Genomic DNA, 27,870 nt, shown 5'->3' with positions numbered 1-27,870 from the left:
GGTACCTAACACCTTCTGGTTATGTATGGAAAAATTTAATAATCTATAAAAAAAAATTGCATAAAAAAAAATTACTATGACGGATATGACTCCAACCCGTAATACAACCTAAGATGTAAAATAATATTACTTAGGTACCTACCTAACTTTTTCTCTTATCGTGTCGTAACAAACACTAGACCGGTTGTTATGGTGACGGATTACTCAGTCAGATCAGTTGTTGTTATTTTGTCCTGCTACCCATGCTACTCCTTCTTGTTGTGACAATGTCCTTCGGCTCGGTAGGGTCACTATGTGCCAGTTGGCGGCCGCCCATGCTTTAGTTTGCGGCCTTTCTAATCGAACGAATCCCGACGTTTCGTCACTTTTACAGGTAGGATAGTTGGAGAATGTTATGCCTCTTCAAATTGATGGGTCACCTAAGCCGCTAATTAAGCCAGGTGGCAGAAATAAATTGTAAATTTCGCCAGTTTTAGGCAATGACTTATATAATTATTAATTAGGTAACCATACCATAGTACTTATAGCATTGATTGTATTATGAATGGAAACAACTGAATAAATAAATGTAGTTTATTTAAATCATATCATAGTGTATTATGTATTAAATTTATTTATGTTAATATAATTACAACATGATTTAACATGGGGTTACTGCCAGTACCTTTTTATTTGAATGTACCTATATAATTTACGAAAAAATATATGAAATTAAACGTTTAGGTAACATTAGCGCCTGCATTTTAAAACTTATTATGTAATTTAAATAATAAACGAGATTATAAATAGGTATTATGTAATGTGAAAGTCTGTTTTACTTAGATAAACCCTAAGCAATACTAAACCTAATGAATTTGATTATATTTGATCAGAACCATCAAGCATATGCTAATAATATTAAATACCTAGTACTTACCCAAGTAAATAAGTAGGTAAGTACCTATCTATTTATAATATAATGCACCTTTGGGAATTTATGCATCACACCATTCTGACAAAAAAAGAATTCGAATATACAAATTAAACTTACCTACTGCAGTTAAATTACTGAAACTGATTACATGTTTAATATGCGACAAATCATTTTACAATACCTAACTTAATAAGGTTTTCTAAAAAATATTAATAAAAGATGTATAAAAACTAACAACTGGACGGATACTGATTTTTTCAGACAACTTATTTATAATTAAGGGTATTGGTTAGTAAATAACAAAGAAATGAAAAAAACAAATGTGTTAAGAATAGGTGTTGAGTAACCATTTAGGTGTTATACATTCGTATAAGTAAAATTTACTTTAAAATAAAAAATAACGAACAGTATTTTTAACGGTGGTTTGCTTTCATCAAGTTCATAATTATTAGGTATGTTTTATTTTTAAGCTATGTGTATAGATAGTAGAGGGTGTCTATCATTAAGATTACTTAAAAACTTACTTATATTTTAGTCTAAAACACTACAATTTGGTTTTCAGCGGAATGTCGAAGTAGGTAGGTACATCTAGTACCTACATAAATAATTAATAGATTTAGGCTGGTGTTCACCACAATACTATAATCAGACGTGTTTTTGTATAGTTTTATTTACGGATTGATATAAAACCTGTAGAGTATACAAATATAACATATTATTATGATACTGATTAAATATGTTCGTCTTGGTGAACACCGATTGCCTATGTATTATTATTCGGTCTTAAAACGATAAAAACATAAATAAAAAAAATGCTTCATTTTTCAACTATAAAGCTGCAACGTAGGGCAAAAACATAATTTGTTTCTCACAACAAAATTATTTTTACAAAAATATGCTTACATAACTTAAATATACCTACCTTCTACAAAACATTATACACAATTATTTTTGCAAATTTTACAAAGAGCCTTAAAATAACATTTTAATACTGAAGTTAAACAACACTAGGTACTGAAACATGAAAACTTAATTCAGTTAGGTATAAAGATTAACACAACCGAATTTTAACTTTGAATCAAAAACCATGAAACCTCTTTTGAAATATTATCCTTCCTCTAAATCTTTATTCTGAGGAGTGGTGCAGCATTTTTTCGAATTTATTTTTAATATTCGGCCTCCTTGATGAAAGTGAAGAAGGCGTGGATGAGGAACACGAGCGCGTTGATGACGGCGAAGACTCCCGAGCTGATGAGGAGGTCGTACGCCTGCTTGTTGGGACGCATGTTCGCGTAGTACGACCTGTGCCAGTCTGGAAGAAGAAAAGAAAAATTAGATCTTGAATGGCTAGTGAGGAAGTGATGGATTTTAATGAATGAGGTGGTTGAGGCTAACTTCGGATTCAAATATTATAGAATGCAACAGATACCTCTTAGGTACCGATTTAAAAGTGGAGCTGTGTACCAACAACTAACTTATTATAATCGAATACTTCATGAAAGTTTATTTTTATTCATTAAGTTTTTTTGCTTATTTAATACAAATCTTTCTTTGTTATAATATGGGTATACTTAAGTAATGTTAGTATTGATGTAAGAGAATGTGTAGCTGAACATAAATAAATACTGCAGTGAATAATGTTATCACAAATACCGTAGCAAAGAAGCCTGAAACGAACTACAGCAAAAAGTAATTAAAACTTGCCTAAAAATACCACAATGACTACTAACTACAAAATAACTAATAAAAGGATTAAAAATAATGAAAACTACAATAACACAAAAAACCTAGTATAAGTATCTACGATATTTAATTTGAGGCAGGAAATTTTATAGAAAGCAATTCATATTATAGTAAAGCTATAATTCAATCACTCAAATAAAAATTTCGTAGATCTTATTTGGATTCACGTACCAGTGCCAGTACCATAACCATAACCATTATAACTACGGGTAGTTGTCAACAACGAAACATCTGCAAGGAATGAAACGGAGATAGGATAAAGAGGAAATTATGTTACAGGTATGGGATAAACAAATAATCTTAAATTATACTTATATTTATGTAACATCCCTGTATTTTTTTGTCGGCGGTTATGTCTAAATGGGTTCGTTCATCAATAGTTAAAAAGTTAATATCACTATGACTGTGATTTCCTGAACAGCCATTTAATTTTAATCTGACTGCGCAGTTTCTCGTAAGAACTGTTCATAAATATTTGTTGAGGAATATTTTAAAATTCTACGTAGGTATGTGACCAAACCTAACTAATGGCTAAAAGCAATTAAGCAACTCCAAATATTATCGAAGCTAAACATGGAAGTGATACTAACATTGTTTAGCTGGTTTCTATCTACGGAAAAGCAGCTAGTACACAATTATATTTCAATACTAAGTTCATAAACGTCGATTGAAATGGATCCATTGAAATAAAGAGCACACAAAATTATTTACACAAAAGAAATACATTTAATAAACATTTAAACCTACACATTCTGGCTTTGGCAAGGGATAAGTAATTTAGGCAATATTCCCCATGTTTCTATCTAATGACTAATGAGACATTTCATTCGGCCATGATCAAAAAAGAGACCGGAAACCTCATCACCTCTAGGGGAAAGACTAAACGGTGGAATAGAACAAAACTATGTCACTAGAGGCCCTTCATCAGCTAGCATGTAGTTTGCATACTAATGACTTGTTATGCTTCAAACAAAGAAGGTCTATGAACATGTAGGTGTAAAATATTTACGTCGTGATGAAGGCGCAAGCGCATATCGCAACTATAATAAGCTCATCAAGTCAGAACAATAAGACGTTTGTATTTCGAAATATGAATCGTAGAGACAAGTGAGCGGATATGTTTAGTAACATTTAAAAACAGAAGATTCGATTTTTGATAAGAGATACAAAAGAAAAAAATACTATTACGGAAAAACTATTAGGCACACAGAGAATTGAAAGGAGGTTGTAACCTCCTTAATAAGTTCCAACTACAAAACTGATAGAAAACAATAGAATGTTTTAGACAATCTTACCATAGAAGATGACGGCGCAGGCGGCGGTGAACATGATGACTCCGAGGATGGAGAAGCCCAGGGAGGTCCTCCAGCCGGGGGTCTCTCCCAGCAGACGGGCGATGATCAGCACACCGGTGATGATGATGAAACCTATGTATGAAGGGGTTTAAGTTAAGGAAGATGTTTTTAATAACCATAAGAACATAACTAAAACTAAACAATTAAAAAGGTTAGGTTGAAAATTTATACTCTGATAAATTTTAAACTAAAATTACTTGATAACTTTCGATCGCAGGTGAAATAAAGTGTAACCTTACATTGGATAAAATTATTTCCAATGGCGGTTAACTAATTGCGAAAGATTATCGGGTATATAGCCAATCGATAAGCAATTACCTAAGTGCCCCCCATTTGACAGTATCGTACTTGTGATGGTGTTTTCACTTTCACTCACCGTCGGGTTATTGAAACGTATTATAGCCGGTGTTGGGCAGTTCTTCTTTTTAACCTACATAACTGTGTCTCCACCAGTTGTGAGGAAAATATCATGAGTTTTACAAATATTTATTTATTTATTTATATTTCAACGTGCATTGTACTAAAAACACAACGGCTGTGAACGTTTACAAAAATATAAATTTATATTTTTGTATTTAAAATTACGTTACAGAGTGGTAAATCCGCGTGACAGAGGTGTATTTCATACGAATCTTGGCTGTCTCCTGCCACTTCATCCTGCGTATATTTCATAATGTTAGAAAAAAAATATATGACGAGATAAAATATAAAATTTTATATAAACTCCAGAAGATATTACTTATTTAGTAAAACAAAATATATATTTTTAAAATGTTTCTGAAATATTTAAAAAAATTGTTGAAAAATTGTCTCTCACTACCCAATGTTTTAGTAGTTACACTCTGTCACGTAGGTTGCCATTTAAAATATTTGTTTGAGCCACTCGTCCTTATTGCCATCGATCAGAGTTTAAGATCTCCTTTTCCCCCTTGGTAAGATTTCCCCTTAGAGATCCAGACACCGCGTATCGGCCACCCGCAAAGTGTGACAGGAGGTGCGTGTGTTTATTCGGCGACAGCTTCGTCACGTAGGTAATTGTTAAAATAAAATATATTTAAATTATTATTTTGTTATTTACTCATTGGTAATAACGATTACTTTGCAATCAACATGTGAATAATACATTTTATGTTACTGTTTAAATACTATTCGACTTTGCAATACATTTTACCCCTCTGTCACACGACAAATCTGTCACATTCTTACCAAACACTCCAACCTGAGGATATTCATCAACGAAAAATTGAAGAGAAACTACACGTTTTGGTTAAAGTACGAAGCGAAAGGAACGTCCAATACACTTGCGCTGCAGTAATAAAAAGTTTCGTTAGTGAAAAAGGTGATTTCGTGCTATTGTTCTCAAGAACAGACGATGAATGTGGTAGACTGTTTAATATGGTGGAGATTGATTTATCGGATGTTTGATGATTACATTAAAGTCCTTCCAGCTTCTAAGGTAATTAAAAAAGGAAAAAAAATAGTTTTTCAAGTTCTAAGAGCCACTTATGTACTTTCGAAATATGGCTGATTAAAACTTTAAGAAATTACGTAATTTTTCGTTATATTACTTAAATTTTAGTTTGTCGAAAATATTATTTGTGCAGATAAACATTAATTTATGTAGTTGGAACAAATTTGTCCTTTAAGTTCCTGAAATATGGATATTTCAGTCTCCAGAGGTTCTCAAGTGTGATTTTAATTAGTTATACTAATTATAAAGACATCTCCAGTTAATTCTTTGACTAAATTGAAACCATAATGATTTATATGTAAGTTACTAAATTATTCTTATTAAATAAAACTGTTTTATTCCAAAACCCTGCCTAATATTTAATAGAATAACAACTCTGTCACATCGTTTACCACTTTGTAACGATTGGTGTCTCCTGGTAGTCAACTTATTTTTGGTCGTTTATATGTTATGTTATAAATAGTACAACTTTGGAAAAATCATATTAAATTTAGTCATTGATGTTAACGTCTATGCTGTTAATTTTTTACTGTAATTAGCAGCGAAAAAATATTTATAACAAAAACAAGCTTCATTTTAGCTGAAATTGTGACAGAGTGGTAATAACTACTTAATAAATATTTTGTTATTACTAAAAATCCATTCCTTCATATGTTTTCTAAAATGGTATTTTGTTTATTAGCGTATCAAAAAAGTTTCATTTCAAACGACGAAGACTATCTCGTTAAAAAAAAATAAAAGATAATGTGACGAAGGTGTAATTTTTTGTGCCTTATCCACGTATTATGTCGTTAAAATATTGAAAAAATTGGTAAACTACGCGGCCAACCACCTTTTTCGATAGAATAGACATGAAGCTATCATAAAAATGATAAGAGTTCACCAAAAAGCTATAGTTTTTTTTTTCGAATTTGGGATAATTTTTTACTCATTATGTAGGTTAAAAAGAAGAACTGCCCTGTTAACAATAATTCTCATTGCATCAATGCTTTACGATGCAGCATTTCCGTAAACATTTGATTGGCTGGACTGCCTTCTAATCTAATCGTTAAATTATCGTTGTTTATTTTGTTTATTTCTGCTAAGTTTCGCAAAACAATCATTAACGCCATATTGCTGTGTTGAAACAATCAAATTACCTATACTGTGGATGTTACTGTAAGATTGATCAGAGTTAAACGATGTTCGATCAGCCATGAAACGTACTCGTAGTAGATTTAAACAATTGAGTGCAAATTGAAAGATTACAACAAATTCCTGTAAGAAAACAGGTCACGGTAATTGCAAATGTTCAATGGGTTTTTGTAGTGTTTGCAATTTTATTCTTCTAGCCTGTTAAAATAAACGAATCGTAACTTTTAAGTTTACATAATTATGCAAACAAAAACCTCATGGATTTAACTAACTTAATTTTTAATAGTAAGGTATATTTTTTCAAATGTTATTTTTACGTATCCAAACCGTCTCTTATTTCAAAATCGGCCGATTTCAAAAATGGAACTTACTGGAATAGGCGGAAAAGATGACGGCGATGTGTCTGTGGTCCGACTGCACCACCTGCGGCGTGTTCAGGGTTCCCACCACCAGCCCGATGGCGATTATCGACAGCACCTGCGGGGAATCAACGACAATATTTGATATAGCATCAAACTATCGAGCCCTTCAAGAAACCCGTGGTGCATTTTGCACATTCATTTTGTCATTCATCAAATTTAGTATACTCGTAGTCCGGATTTGTTAAAAATTCAGACCTATCTGCTATAACTGCTATCTTTCATTTATATGTAAAGGAATGCATTCCAGAAATATTTATTTCGCTGCAGTAATTTGGAAGTTTTATGAATTTTAAATTAATTTAATTAAATTGTTAAGTAATGTATCGACTCAATAGTTTCACTTTCTATGAGGCATCAAACTTGTTAAGGTCTCGCTCGACAGGTGATGATGGCTTTGATGAATTGTTTATTTCAGTGAAAGTGTGTTTCCACCGCATTGACAAACGGCAGTTTTCACTCTTTGAATATTCTTAAAATACCACAAGTGGTTTTCCACTGGGCCCGGGTTTTATTAGTATTCGCTTTCACGCGTCGTTACACTGCGGTTTCTGATTAGTTGTAGTGTTTAATCTTATTATTAAGTGTATATTTATTTCTGTTGATATCAGTTGTTACTTTTTAGTTCGTAGATAAATTGAAATTCGTCGTTTTTTAAATATTGGTCAAGGTTAGACTAAGTAGCTGGTAGGAACATTTCAATCAATATTAGATGTAAGCACATGTCGTTTCCCACAGCCCGATACTTTTAATTGGCGAATGCATAGTTATACCTTGTAGTTCTATATGGTTTTAATATACTCGTTTAATATGTATTAACTGAGCATGCAACATAGTTTTAATCTATGTTTAATATAACTAGTACTTTGCGAGTACATCATCACCTCTACCTCTATGTAGGTATCGGGCTCCAAATTTTTATTTTTTATTTGTAGGTAATTATCAAATTGATGTCACCAAAAATGCAAAGTAAATATCACAGGTCCAAATATACAACCTTGGGGCACGCCTACCAGATAAATACACCAACATGCACGGGGAACCATTTTTCAGTGGCTATACCTTATGCATCCTCACATCCAACTACTAAACAACATTCATGCTGACTTACCAGCTCAACAACCCTCAGACTGACACACCAGTGCACCTTGAGTGCGGCGGCCGCCTTGCTGTCCCGCTCATTTCCGGGCCCCTCCTCGCCCTTCTTCGCCTGCGCCTCGGCTTCCCTGTCGCCTGCCGACATCGCCCAAATCACTCGAGCTCCTACCCCGTACTCTGGCACCTGGCAACAAAAAAGCATTCAAAAAAATTAGCCATCGGCCCACCTAGATAGATTGGAACCTTTTTGTGGTCATGGAGGATTTCGGTGATTAGTTTGTGTGATAATGTTGACGATGAATACGTGTTTTAGGGTTTGATAGATAGATAGTTAAGTTATTTATTTATTTAACACAATTTTAAATTTTACATTATAAAACTAGCAATCCCAAATATACAAGAAAGTTTGCGTTTAAGTTGCGTAGTTTCATAAGGATTTGAATTTGAGCCCTTGAACATTTAAGCGTTTTCAAATGTATCATTGTTTATTAATAACAAGTAATCTATGTTGTCGGACATAAAGCACCTGTGTAATGCACTGCTCAAGTGGTGCTCTGGCATAATTAGAGTAATTTGTTGATCTCATACTAAGTACTTGTGCAAACCGGTATTGTATCGCTCTATTGCGCACAGTTTCCGATATTTGTCACGGAATGTTGTTGACGTTTTATTCGAATTTGCTTATCCACCTTTAAATTCTTCGCATTTCATATAAAAATCCCTGTGACGTTATTATAACTTTTAACACTGTAGGTAGGTACCTCTAGGTAGTCTACCTACAGTCCATCATTTAAATATTGCTTTTAACGGGTTGGGTATTCTAGTAGTTGTTTTAATAGTCTATTACCTACCTATATAACCTAACAACGTAGCTAACCCTATCGAAAAAGTTCTCAGTCTATTTTAAGGGTTCTACTTCGCTGTGCATATAATTTTACCACATTTGGCTACTTTCAACACCCCCGTTTCAAACAAAGAAGCAAACTGTAACAAATATTAATTAGATGATGGTCACAAAAAGCTACTAGGCATTCATAAATCAGTAGTTAATGGACTCAGTGAAATGCCAATCACTGGTTCGGAACGATCGCACGCAGAGTTTTGTCCACTTTCCAATCATATCGGCGCGCTGGCCGGCTGGCGGGAAATTTTCTTTTTCTTTCGATGCTCGTTTGTCCAACCAGTTTGATTTTATTTTCTCGAGCAAAGAGTTTGCATACCTTATGCGTTGGAAAGACGTTGGCTTATCTAAGTCACAACAACAACAACAAAAATACATTTACGTTAGTTTTGTCAATATTTCAGAGTATTATATGTCACGTCAGCATTGTATATTGTTATAGAGTTCGCTTAATAAAGTCGCCATCGTCAAGCGGTTAGAGTTTATGCGTTTACTAAGCCAGAACAATGGTTGTGCGTATGTCAACAAAGCGCCTACAGTCCATTGAAATATTCGACACACGACGTGATTTAGATTTATGTGGTATGTAAACACTGCATACAGGTTACCGAAACCGGTGAGACGTGGCCTGGCAATGGACCACTAAAACAGAACATTTTTACTTTAAATTAAGAAGAATAAGTTTTTCAGTTCTTTAAAGTAGGTAATTGTTGTCCACTCTACCTTAAGATGTATCGTAGATGGTTTGAATTAGATGGTTAACAAATAATAGAGATCCAATATCCAATGACATTAACCACAGACATATCTAACACTAGATTCCCCAAATGTATATACTGCGCGTGTTAAAAGGTTGAGCGTATGTTCAACCATTGGCTCATACTACTTCATACATTAAGGTGGAATTTCAAGAAACGCTAAACGTATTTAAAATTGTACTTATTTATTTAAGTAGAATTTTAAATAGGTACATTTTGTACCAACTGACAGACGTTTGTTTGGTTAATTAAGTACTGTCCAGCTGTCATTATCAGTGTAAAAAATAGTAATCCTCCTATACAAACGAGTGCATTTGTGGCATCTAGTCCTAATCATATGTCTGTGTCATTAACCATGAATAACTCATTAACAAAGTATAACTCATAGAACAACGTATTATTTCATAACAACACCTTGCTCTTTTTTTTTGTTAGAACAATCGAAACGGCATCCCTTCATTCCATGTTAAAGTTGAACCAGCACTTCCTGGAGTGATTATTCTGAATGATGCTACAATTTGATAATGATCGTGAGAATATCTTATTCCCTTACTAACTCTAATATAAGAGTAAACGCAACAAAAGCAACAGACCTGTGCGCCGTATCGTTAGCTAATTGTCACGTAGTTTTCTAGATAACGACAGTTACTTAAGTATTACTAATACATAATATTTGGTAATTGATTGTAGTTTTATAAAAAGTAGTTACCTAATTAATTTTTAAAAAATATATTTACTTGAGTAGGTATACGTATTATTTTTAACTGCAATTAAAACCATGGGGCAATCTAAACTTTGAGAACTATGTACATTGTATTGATTTGGTAATATAAGAGCCTATTTCACAAAGACTGCTGTTTTGCCAGATAAGGTTCTTACAAGTACAAAATAGGTACTTAACTTTTTTTTCTATTTTAAAATGCAGAATTTGATGATATTGTGAAACGAGCTAGGACCTAGGTAGCTAGGTCTAATCATTGTGTTATTGTAAAAAGGTTTATTACCTATACAATAAATATAACCAGCAGCGGATCGAGTTATCCAGAAGCTATACCTAGGTATAAGTTGAGTTTATAGCATAAGTAGGTATACCTAAGCATGGGGTGTATAACTGTATAATGCGTTGTTCTATGGTATGCGCCTTGCATATTAATTCGTTTCTAACACGCTTTTCCTACATACCTACGACACGCGAAGTAGTTTTTTTTGTTTTTTTTTTCGTAAATTCAATCTAAGTTTAAAATGTATACGGTAGGGTAGGCAATCAAGACAGGACTAAATCACAGAAAAATAATTAAAACTTTAGTGGTTTAAAGTGAATTATGATAATTATGCGTATTATAATGGTCCGGTCTCCGTATGGCTAAATGTAATTTCATACTTATTTCAGTACTTTCTGCTTAACTTAAAGTTCTCAAATGAGAAACCGAGTTGATACGTTGAAACCAAACGTGCTGATGTGGGTGCTCCTCAGTCAGAGTTGTTCAGCAGACTTAAAAATATAATAATCGTTGAAATCAGTTTTGATGTTACTTAAAAAATAGGTATGTTATAGGTACATAAATAAAAAACTAATTTCTTTTTATGGTTTTACATTTTAAAAAATAATTCTTACCTATCAAACAAATGAAGGTTTCTGCACACTAAACCACAACGACACAATAACTATATCAAATCAGTTCCTTTTTTAAAAATCACAGTCACTTTAATACTGAAATTCGAAAAAAAATATTGTTGCGTGTGTTTACGAAGTATGCTATTGAGGCGAGTGCGTTCGTGGTGCGGCGCGATGCGACTACCGCCCGGCTCGACGGCGACAAACCTCTATGCTTCATTTGAAATAACACAAAGAGCCCTCGTTAATGCCCCAACCCCCCTTCAATCGCCGTCAATACCAAGCAGCGCGAGAGGGCACGGAGCTCAATGTATAATGGTGTATCATGTTAAGCCTGTGATTACACTACGAACTATGCGTAAACAAAACAGACGCATCTTGCGAAACCGCTTTCATTCACCGAAATCGAAGCCCTTTATAAATGTTTTGATTGATTTATTTTTGTACGTATAATTAGATCGGAGTTCTAGTTTTAAGTGGGATTTCGTTTTAAAATAATGGAACTTGGCGATTATTCATATTTATGTTCGTAATCCATCTTCGTAGGGATACATTATTTGTTTCAGGATTCATATAGGTTCAATGGATAATTCTGGTAGCTCCATCGCTTGAGAAACATTTATAAATTTAATGTGCAACCTAGAAACCGTTTTTATTTAAAGCAACCCATTTGAACACCATAGTTACATATAAAATATAATTACATTTTAATATGGCCCAAAAACAGAGGTTCCATTACAATAGTACAGCTAGCAGATTTTATCTCGGCCCTGTGTGAAAGTGTACGGAAAACGACAATGCTGTGGAGAGGCTAAAATAATTATTATGACACGATCAGCTTTCGCCGCTTTTGTTCCATGGGAAGCTCATTTTGTACATAAACCTTCTTTTCGTTACGTTTCTATCACTAAGTAATGTTTCTCAAATAGTAAAAGGAACAAACTAAAAGCTAGATTTTTGAACTTAATATTCGCGATGAGCTTTCATCAGCATCATCCAATAATCGCTCACTTCACTGCTCGATACCGTTTATTTAATACCTACCATTGGTATATTTGGACTTTCCTTAAGTACATAATATATACTTATGTATATGAAATTGTGGAATAGTTTTAGGTAGCTTCTGTACGTATTGATTGCTAAGCATTTTTTTTCTTCTAGTTTTGTTTAGAAATCAACAAAGCGTAAAAGGACATTTGCTACTGAATAGATTCTAACCGCAAGTATCAACAATCGAAGGTTCTGCTCAAGTTCGTTTTTTTGGCATTTCCTTCTTGTTGATAAACAACCAGATTGCAACTATATCAATTGATACTATAAAAAACAATATGAAAGCTAACAAAATAAAAATAATTAATCGAAATGTACTGTGGTACAGTACAAGTGCATTCGATGGACTCAATAACGATTCCCAGTTAAAAAATGTAATAAAAAAACTCTTAGCTTTAGTGTCAGTTAATCGCATGAAATCATCCACATCGATTCCACATCATACAAACATCATAATACAGATAACGTCTTCCGTACATACCGTAATCTCTTCTCATCAGCCTACTCAAGCAACAAAAGCAGTAATTACTGGCTACTAACAATTACCCACCACGCAGAAACACATCTCATTGCAACGGTTAAATCGGGCAGATCGTTTATTATGTAGCTATTCGAAAATTGAAAAGTGACTTTCTAGAGTTTTCCGGTCTGCATGCTCTTGCGCACGCCAACATATCTGCACTGGACGCAATTATCACTGAGTGTCGCACTTTTTTTTGCACTTGTTTTATGATTCAAAAGCAAACGTTTTACCACATTTAGAGTTTAACCGAAATGTTAAGATTCAAAGTAAGAACTTTATTCTCCTCTATTCAGTAACTGAAACTGTTCTAGTATAAAATATATGCAGTTTCAAATAATGACTGAAAGTCCTAACTGTAATTTTAGTTATTTATAGGTAGCATACTAGCATAGTAGGCGCAATCATATTTTCCTGTATCTCGCAAACCTCTCTTGTCATTCATCATAATACCTATATGGGAATTCTAATTCAAATGACTAATTTACTGAAAAAAGTAGTGCACGGGATGATACATCTGGTTTATATGCTAAATATATCCCATGATCTTAAAATAGACTTAATGCCATTTGTCATGCATTTATAGTTTGTTCTTAGTGAATCAATTCATGGGTTTATAAGGGTTTTACGTATGAGTCGTATGACTGAAGTTAAGCTTTTGTAACATTATACTTTGGAGTATTTACTGAGGTATGTTCAGAAAATTATTCAGTCATACGAAACACAATAGCTACATACCCACTTCACCCACTTGGATTTTAAAGTTTGCCATTGTTTCTTGACGATTTAGGTGCCCACGCCTAAGCCATGGGCTGTTATGACTTATTTAACAATCCACGGTTGGAAGAAAAACAATGTACTTACTTATATTTAAAATTATGATTCCATGGCTACAAATAACATTATTGTGAGTGAAAGCAAAGTATCCTATCCGTTTTCTCCATGCAGACGACCTAACCTCGGTGGCGCCATTTTGTCGCGAGTTTTGGCGCCAACATTCTGATAGGGGATGGGGTGCGTTCGAAGCGTAAGGTCGACAAGGGGTCGTTGCTAGCTAGCTGACCCATTTATTTGTATGACATAGTTTTACACCCCCTCCGTATTGTTTTATATACTGTTATTCTCCGTGTAGAGTTACAGCTATAGTCACTTTCTTTGTTTATAAAGGAGTATTTTCCCGTCATAATGTCACTTATACCTACAGGTTGTCACAACGCGATGTCACATAAGGAAGAAGTATTTAAGTACTGAAGATTTTTGGCATTTTACTGAAAGGAGATTTGTCAATGTGCCGGATACTCTCTATGATATACCTACCTACGCTACGCATACTTCGTTTCGCATAGCTTATGAAGTACATATAGATAAAGAGCAGCTGAAACATTGTGCAAAGTAGCGTTCACTAGGTGACACTTCTAAAGTACCTACTTATACCAGGAATATTGTATTAGAGCATGCCCTAAATCTCAAACCAAAACTATGTCCATAACGTCCTAGCCATAGGTAAATTTTCCAAGCCCTGCTAATGACACAGCGACGCATGCGCGACATATTAGCATGCCCACTGTGGTGCCGTTATCCGCCTGCCCTCAGCCTAAACTGGGTTGCATTGCCCATTCTTAATGCACACTTTCTACTTGGGATGCTTAATGAACTAGCTACTAAGCTGGTCTGGTTAAAGTTAATAGTTATTTGCAACTATATACATATATATGCGTCATTGTTGAATGGAGTTTACTTTGGCATCTTCACTTGTTGTGTTCCAGATCTCTACACTTTGTCTTCAGTACGCCATGACCTATTTAATAAGCTAGACTACTTTTGGAGATAGGTGCCTTGACCCATTCATGTTCAGCGCCAAATTTTATACTTCTAGTGAATTAGTTGTTCCAGCGTCCTATTATTTTTGAATTGGAGCACAAATCTGTCTAAACTTACTCTACTAACTTTCAGTAGATAGTTTCGAAAGTATAATCCCTTGCTTATTTTTAAAAGTCCGATACTTAATGATAACCTACTTGGTTGGTAAGTTGGTACATTTGAAATGCGTTCAGAAACGAGCACACGAGGCGTGCCACTGATCAGTGTCGCTCGGGCGCGCCTGCACTGGGCCGCATTGTGCACCGCCACATGTGCTGCAAGCATTTCCGAACGCACGACGCCAAACAAATGAGGATCCATTTCGGGTAACTGTTACCTATCTACAGCGTATCCATACTTATATCCTCCTGAGGGTTTTGTAGAAAAAGCCACTTCAAAAACGAACCTGAAAGTAAGATTAAAACTACACTACCTCTCACAGTGCGCCTAACATTGTTATCAATGCGTAGGTACTTTATTGTGTACGGTGGCGGTCTCGCTAAACGTACACTTGTCGAGGATTGATAATGCACATGCAGATCTTCACACCCGAATCATTAAATCGTAAGAGCCTTAAAAAAAAAACACTTGCATTTTGCACCTTGTTCGAAAGAAATAGGAGTCAATATCAGGTGTCACATAATCGAAAACAACCGAGCTGTCAAAGATTTCTATGCGCATTATCAAAGCACTGTACACTTTGTTTGGACTCATTATCGATCTTAAGCCCTCCTTCGTAAGAGTCAATTTTGACTGCAGGCTGTACCTATTTAAACATTTTTTGTTTCTGTTATAATTTTATTATATATACCTAAAAGTACTAGATTAATTTGTCGATAATATTACTTACCTGATATTAAATTAACTTACGATGTCAAGTCCGGTTATCTACCTACTTACCGTCTTCACTGTTTCAAAGTCAAAATTATTACTGCATCTTTGTGTTCTCTGACTTACTGTTGTTCAGATCAGATATGATAATGTGTACCTCACCTTATATAAACATAGATATGTAAGTACCTAAAGTATTAATAATTGCCTATTTTATTGTATTAAGAGAGTGCTATGTCCGCCATCAAACAAACTGCGCTGGCAGACCTAAATTGTAATACCAATTAAGAAAAATATATGAATAAACTATATAAAAAAAAATATATATGTTTCCCGGTACATGTATTCAGGCAGGACTACTCAGCGTTTTTAACTCGATGACTCCTTTTGGTGTAGGCAGATGTGCTTTGCCGCATTCATTGCTCTCACTACTTATAATATAAGTTTAAGTGCAATAAGCATATATTATGTATGCTCAAAGTTTCAGTACCTCAAATAATTGCATGATTAAACAATAACTTACGATGAAATCGTATTTATTTGTTAGGCGATGCCTCCTCATATTTCAGTCTTCACTGACATTCTAAAAGCCGCACTTTCTAATCGATTCGTCAAATATTGATTTATGTAACATTTCCCAGGTGAAAAAACTCTGAACGTGACAATATTACGTATTTTACTACAACTGTAGCTTAACATGGATTACGGTAATACCACATTACTAATGTCATCAAAATACTAATATAATTTCCTGCCGTAAACAGTAATCTTGTAAATAGTTTTGTAAGTCAGTTTGGTATGTTAAGTATTATCAACTTAATAATGTTTACAAATAATTCACAAATAACGACATTGCGTCAGCAATAACATTCTTAAAAAACCAAAACAAGTTACTCACGTTATCAGTGAGGGGCGCAATTTTGGCGGCTGAGAGTTCCGATTCACAGGACGAGAATATCTTGTCGAAATCAATCTTGGTGCACAGGTCTTCGCAGGGCTCCGTGCAGTCGGACGGCAGGTCCTGGCTGATCATCACAGTTTGAATATCGAACGACCGACTAGACCCGGCGATAGGCCGGACAATTGCTGAATGATTCAGGACATCTGTCCACACCGGAGATGTCAGTTGACATCTGAACTTGGCGGTTGACCCGCGCTGACCCGCCGGCTTATTATTTAATTCGTCTCCTGTCTTGCGTTAATTATTACGGATTGGTTTGACGTCCCTGTGATGGGTCGCTGTTGTTTTTGAGCCCATTATGTTGTTGGAAAAATTAATTGATCCAGTTCTTACTTACTCAAATAGCTATTATATTTGGGCATCACGAGAAATTCTTTAAATTGAAACTGGCTGTTGGAGGTGAGTATTAAGTGCGGGAAATTATTGAAAACACATAAATCGAGGTTTATTTCTTTAATTATCTAATAAAGCACATTCACATTTTAATTTTCTGACACAGAACATAATTTCTAAAGTTTTTTTTACTAGTAAGTATTAGAAACATACTCGCATATTATATCCATTCCAGTATTGGTAAGAACCGTAAATTCTTATGTAGATAAATGTATAAGTACTCATATAAAAGATAAAGGTGGGTAAAGTTTACGAAAATAAGGGAGAGCGGGGTTTTTATATTCACGTAGCGTAGGTCATGAAAAGTTTTCAAAATATTCAGCTTGATTCGCACTTTGTTGGACACTAAAAATTTTCTTCAATATAAAATTTAACACACAGTAACTTAAACTTAAAACTACCAAATAAATGTAATATAAAGTTTTACATTTCCTTAGTGTAGTGTATAACAGCTAGTGCCGTATCTAACAAGTAGACCGCTCCTTGTATGACGCAGAGAGCGCCAACGGCGATGCCCACCTGAAAAATAACAATACTTAAGTTAGGTACACCAGCATCAGAAACTACTCAGACTATTGTACTATGTTATATGAGCTTGATCCATCTGATCAACTTTTACCTACATATTTTCTATCTGTTATTCGCGCACAATAAACGCTCAGTGGCTATAATAATGTGAAAGGCCACACTGATGCTTTATTTAACATTATAGCGTTAAATAAAGCAAGGACTTCCATCCTGAATATTTTGTCAAGAACCCATCCAAATCGAAGAAGCAATTAGTTCGCTGGCCTAACAAGCCTACTTAAATAAGATATTGCTTCATATAACGCACCACTAATCCGAGGTATTCAACTCTGGATAGTCGTAGGTATAGTTGAATACTCCGGCGATAAAGCTCATACGATATAAATATTTTTTGCAAGAGCAGCCCCTTAGGCCTTTGACTTTTCAACGGCATATTCCTCTTGCAGGGCGATTTTCTCAAGCATTGCATTTTCTTAGGTGTGTCATATAATCGTCAGTGGGTCCTCACCTGTCGCTCAGCAAACACGAACTGGTACTGGTGCTCGCCCTGGTAGCCGCCCCAGTAGTGCAGCGCCACCGCGCCCACCGCGATCCACAGGAACACGCCCACGAAGTTCATCACCACCTCCGACAACGCCCTGGGAAAAAGGCAGGAGGGCGTGAGACATACATGATATACAGGGTGTCCCTAAATTCAGTGATAATAATTTAACCACAACACAACAACTTTCCCCAAGAAACATGCCCTGCAAGGGCACTTGCAAATGACGTTTGTTTTTCGATCTGCCATACAAAACTGGAATCGAAAAAAATGCAACCCGCTTTCGACTTTCCATGATCCATGATAATGATAAGGTCGGGATAGGTGAGTGAATATTTGTAAGAGAATACGCTTTTACTGCTGGGCATAAGCGTATCGGAAAGAATTACACTCTCTTCGGCCATCCTCATCCAGGAACTAACGGCTGGCAACATTCTACCTGCAAAAGGGCCCTGCGATTGTGATACCCTCAATAAACAACGTCACGCGAATACACCTTGATCCAAAAAAAGTGCCTTATCGAGTTATCTAACGATAAACGGGTCATAAAACCAATAGCACCTCTACCACAGTAGTGATGTGGTAGACGTGAATTGATATTTGAAATGTTGATATCATAAGCTATATATGGGCCTTCCATCATCCCCTTTAAGTAGTTCATTTTATCATTATCATCAACTATTGTACTCAGCGGTTTCATCTCTTTATCTATGCATAAATCAAGTCTGGCCTAGACAAAACATTTACTTCGTCTCAAATATGTAAAACGACTGTCTAGTACAAGTGACGCCAGCTAAACGATCCGTCCAGTGAAACTAATCAATAAATCCCCTTGTTCTTCATAAAAATCCTATCATCTATATCACTACCACTAAGCAGCGTCGTTCGCTTGTCAAATCATTCATCTGTCAGAATTCATGTTACGTCAGTTTGACAAGCGGGCGACGTTGCTCAACTTCCCCGAATAAAAATGAGAATCAGTCAAATCTAGTTTGGGCGATTTGAGAGGCGAGGGCGTTCCAGGGACAATGACGTGGTTTAAATTCGGCGGTGGTAACCCCACAGGTTGCGAAAAAAACCAACCGTTTGTGTTCCGTAGTCCCGAACAAGTAGGTGACGACTTGCACTAGCGTGTAGATGAGGTAGCCCACGATGACGCCCGAGGCCACGATCTCGGCGTCGGGGTTCTTCTCCTCGTTGAGGTTCCACGTGCCGCCCACCCCGAGGAACTCGCCATTGAAGCCGGTACGGTATAGTACCAGGATCACGATGTTCAGCACCTGAGGAGGAAAAGTTGTTATAGGGTCTTAGTGGTACACTAAGCCGAAAGGGGGTGACTCGGGGGGTCATATGGAAATTCGCGAAAAACAACATAGATTCTCCATAGAAACTTTTTTGATTACTTACGACACTTTTTACTATGGAAAATAAAAATCATCAAAAAAGTTTCAAAAGTTTTTCAGAATGACCGCCTAAGTAACACTAACATCCTGTATAGGGATGGCTTAGGAAATTACTCAAGTCCGCGTTGTTCTATGTGAATTTTCATGAATCTAGAAACTGGGATATTTTAGCTCCTAGTGATACACCGAGCTTGACCTCCAGAGTTCTTATAGAGCTTAATTTATGCTCCGGAAAATATTTGTCACTGAAGAAAAAACTTGAGAAAAACTGGCACCCAATCGTTAGTTTTTTTTGTACATTTGTAATGAGAACTATCAAGTACAAACTGATTAGGAGTGTGGGCGAGGTGATTCACCCATAATTATGCGGCCTATTTTTGATGATACATAGCAATATTTTAAATACTTCCGTGCTGTTATAAAAACAAATAAATAGAAAAAACTATGACTTATTTTTTTGTCAAGTAACACACTATTTTTTGTGTATCTCGCAACTATAACTTCTAACATATTTTATCTCCTTGAGCACTGCCTAGCTATAATTTTGCCTGCATAATTTTCTACCACACATAACAATAATAGGCTCTGCTCTAGTGCGAGGGAAACTTCGCGAACTTTAGATTTTGACAAACGCAATTAAATATAGTTGAGTACCTACATACCTTACAACGTATAAACTTTAGGAAAGACAGTAAGGATGTATTAGTTTCAATGTTATCCTACAAAACCCCCTTGTTGGTAATAATTAATGATAATTAGTGAAGATCAGCAATGAATCATTGTCCGTACGAAGTATACATTATTAAATTATGTCAGAGTGAGTCAGGCACAGGGACTCCAGTGACGATTTACTGAGGACTTGCTCAATATGACAAGGATTTAATTTAATTAGTCAGACTAACCATCTTTTTCTTATATCATGAAGCTATAATACCTACTTTGCCATTTTATAAAACGTGAATATTTAATTGATTGTCTTTAGAAATCAACACCGTTCGGGTCGAGCTAAATAAAACAGTTTAAAAATGTTCCATTTTTCTAATGTTTATCCTAACTAATCCTAACTTCCTAACTATATATATATATATATATATATATATATATATATATATATATATATATATAATATTATAAATGCGAAAGTAACTGTGTCTGTCTGTCTGTCTGTCTGTCTGTTACTCTTTCACGCCAAAACTACTGAACAGATTTGAATGAAATTTGGTATACATACGGTCTAGACCCCGGGAAAGAACATAGGCTACTTTTTATCCCGGAATTCCCACGGGAAAACTTTTTAAGGCGAAGCGAAGCGCGCGGGAACAGCTAGTAGTGTATATATTTTCATATAGTGTTCATATTTTGTCGGTATTCCGTCGTGTAAATAATCTTCTTACAACCCAAATCAATTATACATTCTTGACATTACCGGATGGTAACAATTAAGCTAGATGAAATTAAAATATGCTAGTAATAGTTCTATGTTGACAGGAACATTGTAGTTAAATAATTATCTAAGTAGGCAGGCCTCTGTTTCTTCATAGAGTTATTAGTCTCGAAAGCTTGCTTTCACACTGTGAAACTGATCATACTTTAGCATGTAGGTACCAAGGTACCTGCTAGCATTACATATTTGACTTCTAACCAAAATTACGGGGTTTTAGAAAGATTGGCGTAATTATGAATCTTTTTACTTTTCATATTGACTAGTTCAAAGGTGTCCTTAGCTATGACATTATGAAAATCGGTTCAGGCATTTAAAAGTTATGTCTAATAATAATTATTGTCAGCGTGGCTTTATTTTCGGTAAATAAATAATAATAACAGGATTTAATATCAATCACAAATTCACAACACAAGAACTCTACATTACGCACTAAAACTCTCCGTTCAACCGTGCGTGCCTCTGTATCTACCTCTACTTTAGTAATCTACACGTTATCGTGTACTTAAATAGGTTTAATGACTATCAAGATAACTTGCGTTGGGCGTTGTGCCCTAGTGCACTTTTTGTTTCCACTTCGCTTAAGTTATATACAAAAATCACTTAGTATCATCATCAGCCAATAATGTTGCCCTTCTGAACAGGGTCCTTAATCAACATAGCGAAAGATAAAGCCGAAGAAAACTCATCAGCAGATATCCTTAGCTGGACTACGACTCCTTCTCTTCCTACATCGTGTATAACTGATCCAAAATCAAACCGTATAAGTACTGTGGAATGACAATGTAGCAACTACACTCCTCTTTAGCAATCGAGGGTTTACAAAGCATAGTAAACATTTACGATTTATTATGATCTCAGAGAATTACCTTAGTAAAATGAACCTACAGTCCTACATTAACTTAATTATCTACCTATGCATGTAACTTAATACTCAATAACAACTGTGCATTATCCAAGTATTTCTAGATCATAAGATCACAATAAGTGTAGAGTTTTCCCTATGGCCTGACGAGTCCTTGAGATGAACAATGGCGTCTCGGATCGATTTCCATCGAGACTTACTGCTTCATTCCCCCATGGAGCCCCTTCCGTACCATTGTACCTGCCTCATATTACTTCCTACTTTAACGTATTACTTAGTCCATGCTCTGTAATGAATTCATATCCAGACTCTTAATAATTATCTATAAGAGTAGCCGTAGTGCGTAAACGAGCGACGCTGCTTAAGGATTGTTAATTGCTAATGTTCGGTGGTGTAACCCCACTGGACCTACATACGCCAGTACCAAGGAGCGCTACAATACGTTGTCCTCGGTATTCATCATCCAGCCACTATCTTATAGGTCGTCAGAGGCTGGAGGATGTTTCACGCTACTTTTGCCTGTTTTGTTGTCGTCTGCAGTTCTGCACTCAACACTAATATAGAGCAAATAATTATGACCTGAGTCGTTCGCAATACATTTCATATATAGTCGGTGGTAATATTTTTGTGACTAATTCCTTGATAGAATTTTAGGGGTTTCTCTAAAATACTCTGATCTGTCAAAATTATACCGAATCAACAAACCAAGATAAATTAGCCACTCTTTATCACATTACTCACTGAGTTAAAGTTAACTACCATTCTTTATAGTACAAGTACTACGACATATCTTTAGAATGAGTAATCCTGGTATCAGATAAGTAGGTGTTTGTTTGACTTTTGCAACATGTGTGTGTTGGTAGAGCTTGAAGGGCGAAAAGCCTAATTAAGAAGTTAAATTGTGCATCAATTCGACCACTATCGCACTAGTTCTGAATGAAGTCATGATTTACAAACTATTAAATTGGTACTAATGTTAAAGCATACTCATATTAAATAAATAATGGAGTACGATGTAGGTATACTGAGTACCTACCTGCCTATGTACAAAGTACTTACATGGTAAGTATGATTATGATCAGAATTAACTAGTAAAGTACCTAAGTAAAAGTAAATAAGTTACACTAAAATGTGCTTTGTATACAATACATATAAATTATATCAACATTAGGTGTGGCGCTATATTATCTATCATTTACCGTTTGATATGAAATGAGGTCATACCCTCATAGGTATACAATACCACCCTCTTACCCTATAATTAGGAAACCGCTAATAATTAATCTTTACATTTAATGAATTTACACTAAACTCTCTTATTTAGTTACGAAATAATAAGACATACATAGATCTAAATAAACTGTATTGAAAATACAACAATGATTTGACCAATAAATAAATAAAGTATACTTATGTAGGTAATGCTTACGGACGCTTGTGGAATTCTTATTTAGTTATTTGCACCGGAATGGAATTCGAAAATAACAATAAACCACTGTGAGTCATTCATTAGTTACTCAGATAATTACATAGATTCTCTTCATATTCAATCGTAGAACGTTAAGGAATAATACGGGCAATTCCGTTATATCTATCCTATGATCGCTATGGAACACCATACGCCGTCTATGGTGTTAGTGTAAGGTAGTAACTATATCATATAGATTATCATTACTTAATGGTGGACTGGTACCATTAACTTTTTCTATTATGTAGCTTAAACACTGTCCAGTCGTCACGTTGAGAGAGACAATCTCTCATAAGTATTATATTTTTTTATCCTATTGCAGTTTTACTGCACACTTTCGAATCAATTGATTCACATTGTAAATGACACTTGTTTTTGCAACATAAATGGAACTTTACTCACAATTTTGAATGCTTTCACTACGATAGTGGCTATCGTTTGCACAGACACCATTTTCACTATCACTTAGGACTTTTAGAGGTATTTTAATGACACTATTATCTGGACTAGTTATATTTTTGTTCTATTGTCTCGTGTCCGTTTTTGTTAACAGAGATATCGTCACTGGCTGATTCCACCTGCTTATCAGCGGTTTGTTTATCGGGCCAGGTAGTGTCTAATCTTATCTTTACCACCTATTTAGTAGGACGAGTAACCTACGGTGTTTCATTAGATTCCTGAATTACGTTTTTCGCTGGAAGTTGGTTAGTCATTATGTTACAGTTGAGTATAAAACCATGCCAACTACGATTACCGACTCTAGCCACTCTAACTCTTGGATAACGCTATAAAAATCCACCTGTAATTCGTTATTTCTCGACAATTTATAAAAGAATCAAAGTAGTTATATCTGCAAAGTCAAACTTAATTAATTGTACTTAGATATAAATATATATTTTTTATACTTACTACCTTTCATTTATTTTTACATTACCTAACGCATATCGACATGGGTACCGTAAAACATTTTATTTTCAGCTCTGATAGTCGAATTCATAAAACGTGGAGCTCTATTTTCGAGTTAAAAATCTGGTGACTCACTTGCAATCTCCTTGACGATTGCAATCGTTGCTTTTTGTTGTTAAATTATAACATTCATAACTATGTGGACGCGTGGCCATGGCTTATTTCCATGATACTGTTGTATTATTTATTCCCACTTCCTCTTTTATGTCCACGTCCACGATGTAGAAGATGTTACTGTTGATAAACTACAATTATAACATTATCTGCTTTTTACTACTAGAATGGGTATTGTTGTTCGTAGACTAGAATAGAGAAGTCTGAAAATCCATACGCCTGACAAAAGTTTGAAATAAACGACAATTATCAGCGCAATTGTATTTGAACGATACTGAACCAATCATAAGCAAAAAGTTATATCGATAAAAACACTTTTGGTATACCGACCATAAACACTTGAAATTCATGCCTGGTTCTCCGTGCAAGGGTGAGCGAAGAAGAAGAAGATAAAATACTCTTTATTGCACACAAACAGAAACCATTTCACAAACATAGAACAGAAAATAATAGCAATAGACCAGTAGCACTTTACTTTGTTATTCAACAATAGATTAAAGTCAAAGAACCTTTAGTCACGGTACGTACTAAGTAGTAAATGCATTACGCATTATCTGTTGCCCTTTTTAGAGCTCTGCCCAAAACAGTAGGTTAGGAAAGGGCCACTAACCAGGACAGTGGGACGCACTTGTGTCCCAAATACTTTAATGGTACCTTTGTTCAATGTTCAGGTTTTGTTAATACTTAGTTACGAGTACTTAGATACGAGTCCATATTACCATTTGCCATAAATATTTCTATAGTAACGAATACTTACCTAAACATTATTTGGACTGTATATAAATACGTGACTACATTCATATGTATTCCTACTCAGGGTAACTAGGTGCTGCGGCAGTTAAGTATGGCCCTTTCGTATGCCCTACATAGTCCTCCACTGTAACGTTTTGTCACTCGGAAATATGCTACAAAGTTTAGAAAATATTGTCAAGAATAAGTAGAGGTTAAACGCCCTTTCGTAACGGTGTGGGTGCCTTTTGTCTCAAAGGAAGCCTGCCGTAATGGCTGGCCGGGCATGAAGTGGAAAGTGTGAAATTGTTGAGTTCATGACACCAAACTACCTACTTAGGTGCCTAAGAATTGATATTCTGTTTGTTCTAAGTTAGAAATTTAATCGGTTTTCCGTTGCACGCCACACAACTTTTTAACAACAACAGTAGGTATTTTGTGACAGATCATAATGTACTATGTTTACAGCCTAACAGCTGAAGATAGGCTTTGACGGATGTGGGTAACGCACAGTCGGTAAAAGACACCTCCTGTAGAAATTCTAGAAGGCTTCACATAACATAAAATGTGATTTTCCAGTGATAAAAAACGCTCTTTTTTATTAAATAGCTCATCATCATCAGTAAATAATCATCCACTGTTGGACATAGGCCTCTCCCAAGGAGCGCCACAACACTCGGTCCTCGGCCTCCCTCATCCAGCCAGTACCGTATTTAATGGTTAGTGTAAATGTACTGTTGTTGGTTGCAGGAGCTCGGGCTGGACATCTCGGAGGAGCAGATCGCGGAGCTGGAGGGCGCTGTGCACGACATCGACTGGGCCACCGCCGCCGAGCAGGAGAAGAAGGTTAGCAAACAGAGAATATAGGTGCATAAGTGCATATCGCTTCATTATTAATTGATGAACCACTAGGCTTCTTTCAGAGGACACCACAATTAGCAAAAATGTTGTTAAACCACCATAGACCTACAAGGTCAAGAGTAGTAACGTCTCAAGAGCTGGAAATAAAGAGGAGGATGAGCTGGTGAAATTTTTCTCAACAATTTTTACATTATTATATTATTATGTCATACCAGCAGTATCAACCTATGGTCCTTGGTCCTGGTTACTTTCGCCACGCCAGAGCAAAAAGAATCCTATGAAATTTTCCATCTTTATTTTACTCAAGCAGCAGCGGGATGTCATACAGATAAGCTATATGCTTTCGTCCGTGATACAAATCTTTGGCCATTATAACTATCCTGATGTACCCAGGTCCGCCACGACGTGATGGCGCACGTGCACACACTAGCCCAGCGCTGCCCGAAGGCGGCGCCCATCATCCACCTGGGGGCCACCTCGTGCTACGTGGGCGACAACACCGACCTCATCACGCTCAAGCACGGGCTGGACCTGCTGCTGCCGCGGCTCGCTGCCATCATCAGCCGATTGTCCAAGTTCGCTGATGAGTACAAGTGAGTGGTTGTTTAGGAGTTTTTGAGTTTTGGTTGATTGATTTTGGTCAGATGGTACCACGTATTTTTTTTTAGAAATGCTCATAACGATACGATAGTAATCAAGAACTCATGATGGTTGTCATTAATAAAAAAAACTTTGAATCCTTATTGAAATGAATAACTCTCCTTTCCAGGTCCCTTCCAATCCTGGGCTTCACTCACCTGCAGCCCGCTCAGCTCACGACGGTGGGCAAGCGAGCCTCGCTGTGGCTCAGCGACCTGCTGATGGACGAGCGCGCCCTGTCCCGCGCCCGCGACGACCTGCGCTTCCGAGGAGTCAAGGGCACCACAGGTACCCAAGCTTCCTTCCTCACTCTCTTCAACGGGGATACTGCCAAGGTTCGCGCTCTCGACGAGAAAGTCGCCAAACTAGCCGGCTTCGACAAGCGTTACCTCGTCACTGGACAAACCTACTCCAGGAAAGTAGACTTAGAGGTCATTTCTGCACTAGCTGGCTTGGGAGCCACAGTTCATAAGATGTGCTCAGACATTAGAATCTTGGCCTCCAGAAAGGAAATTGAGGAGCCATTTGAAGCATCTCAAATTGGGTCCAGTGCTATGGCCTACAAGAGGAACCCCATGAGATCTGAGCGTTGCTGCGCGTTGGCTCGCCACCTGATCTCCCTGCACTCGAATGCAGCCAACACTCACGCTGTCCAGTGGCTGGAGCGCACTCTGGATGACTCCGCCAATCGCCGTATCACTCTAGCTGAAGGCTTCCTCACTGCCGATGCTACCCTACTGACTCTGCTGAACATTTGCCAAGGACTCGTGGTCTACCCTAAAGTTATTGCTCGCCATATTGCCCAGGAGCTACCGTTCATGGCTACCGAGAATATTATCATGGCTATGGTGCAAGCTGGTGGAGACCGGCAAGTTTGTCATGAAAAGATCAGAGTGTTGTCTCACGAAGCCGGTGCTCAGGTGAAACAGCACGGTAAAGACAATGACCTCATCGAGCGAGTCAAGAAAGACCCTTACTTTAAGCCTATTATTCCGAAGTTGGACAGTCTGCTTGAACCATCAACCTTCATAGGCAGAGCACCAGAACAAGTTACTGAATTTATCGATGAAGAAGTGAACGAGGTATTGAAGAAATACCAAGGTGTTCTGGAGGCGGTTGAGAAACCAGTCTCACTGAATATTTAAGTAAATTATATACTAAACTTATATATAATTATATACTAACAGTACTACTCCTATAAGTACATACCTACTGTTATAAATCATGTATTTTTCTTATTTTGCTTGTTGTTGTGTCTATCGTATAAAATAAAACACGTTTTGAATAAAAATA

The 27,870-nt window shown here is 36.2% G+C and overlaps 2 protein-coding genes across 2 annotated transcripts in view; one reads left to right on the top strand and one right to left on the bottom strand.

Annotated features, from left to right (window-relative positions):
* The window catches only part of LOC105391891 (adenylosuccinate lyase), a 28,767-nt gene extending 1,034 nt beyond the window's left edge, over positions 1-27,733 (top strand). The window contains exons 2-4 of the mRNA XM_038109009.2: positions 25,828-25,923; positions 26,332-26,531; positions 26,708-27,733. Of these exons, the coding sequence (XP_037964937.1) occupies positions 25,828-25,923; positions 26,332-26,531; positions 26,708-27,722 (1,311 nt within the window). The 3' untranslated portion in view covers positions 27,723-27,733. The remainder of the gene's footprint in view (positions 1-25,827; positions 25,924-26,331; positions 26,532-26,707) is intronic.
* On the bottom strand, positions 560-23,855 carry LOC105391893. Its single transcript, XM_038109011.2, is given in 9 exon segments — positions 560-2,225; positions 3,952-4,083; positions 6,988-7,093; positions 8,147-8,317; positions 16,567-16,655; positions 17,421-17,541; positions 18,059-18,188; positions 19,175-19,371; positions 23,671-23,855. Coding segments are annotated over 9 exon segments (1,143 nt in total). The 5' UTR covers positions 23,722-23,855; the 3' UTR covers positions 560-2,079.
* Positions 27,734-27,870: the final 137 nt, after the last annotated feature.

Source organism: Plutella xylostella, chromosome 17 (assembly GCF_932276165.1).
Source record: "Plutella xylostella chromosome 17, ilPluXylo3.1, whole genome shotgun sequence".
Taxonomy (NCBI): Eukaryota; Metazoa; Arthropoda; class Insecta; order Lepidoptera; family Plutellidae; genus Plutella; species Plutella xylostella.
Note: the sequence above shows the minus strand (reverse complement) of the source record. Positions and strands in the feature narration are given on the sequence as shown.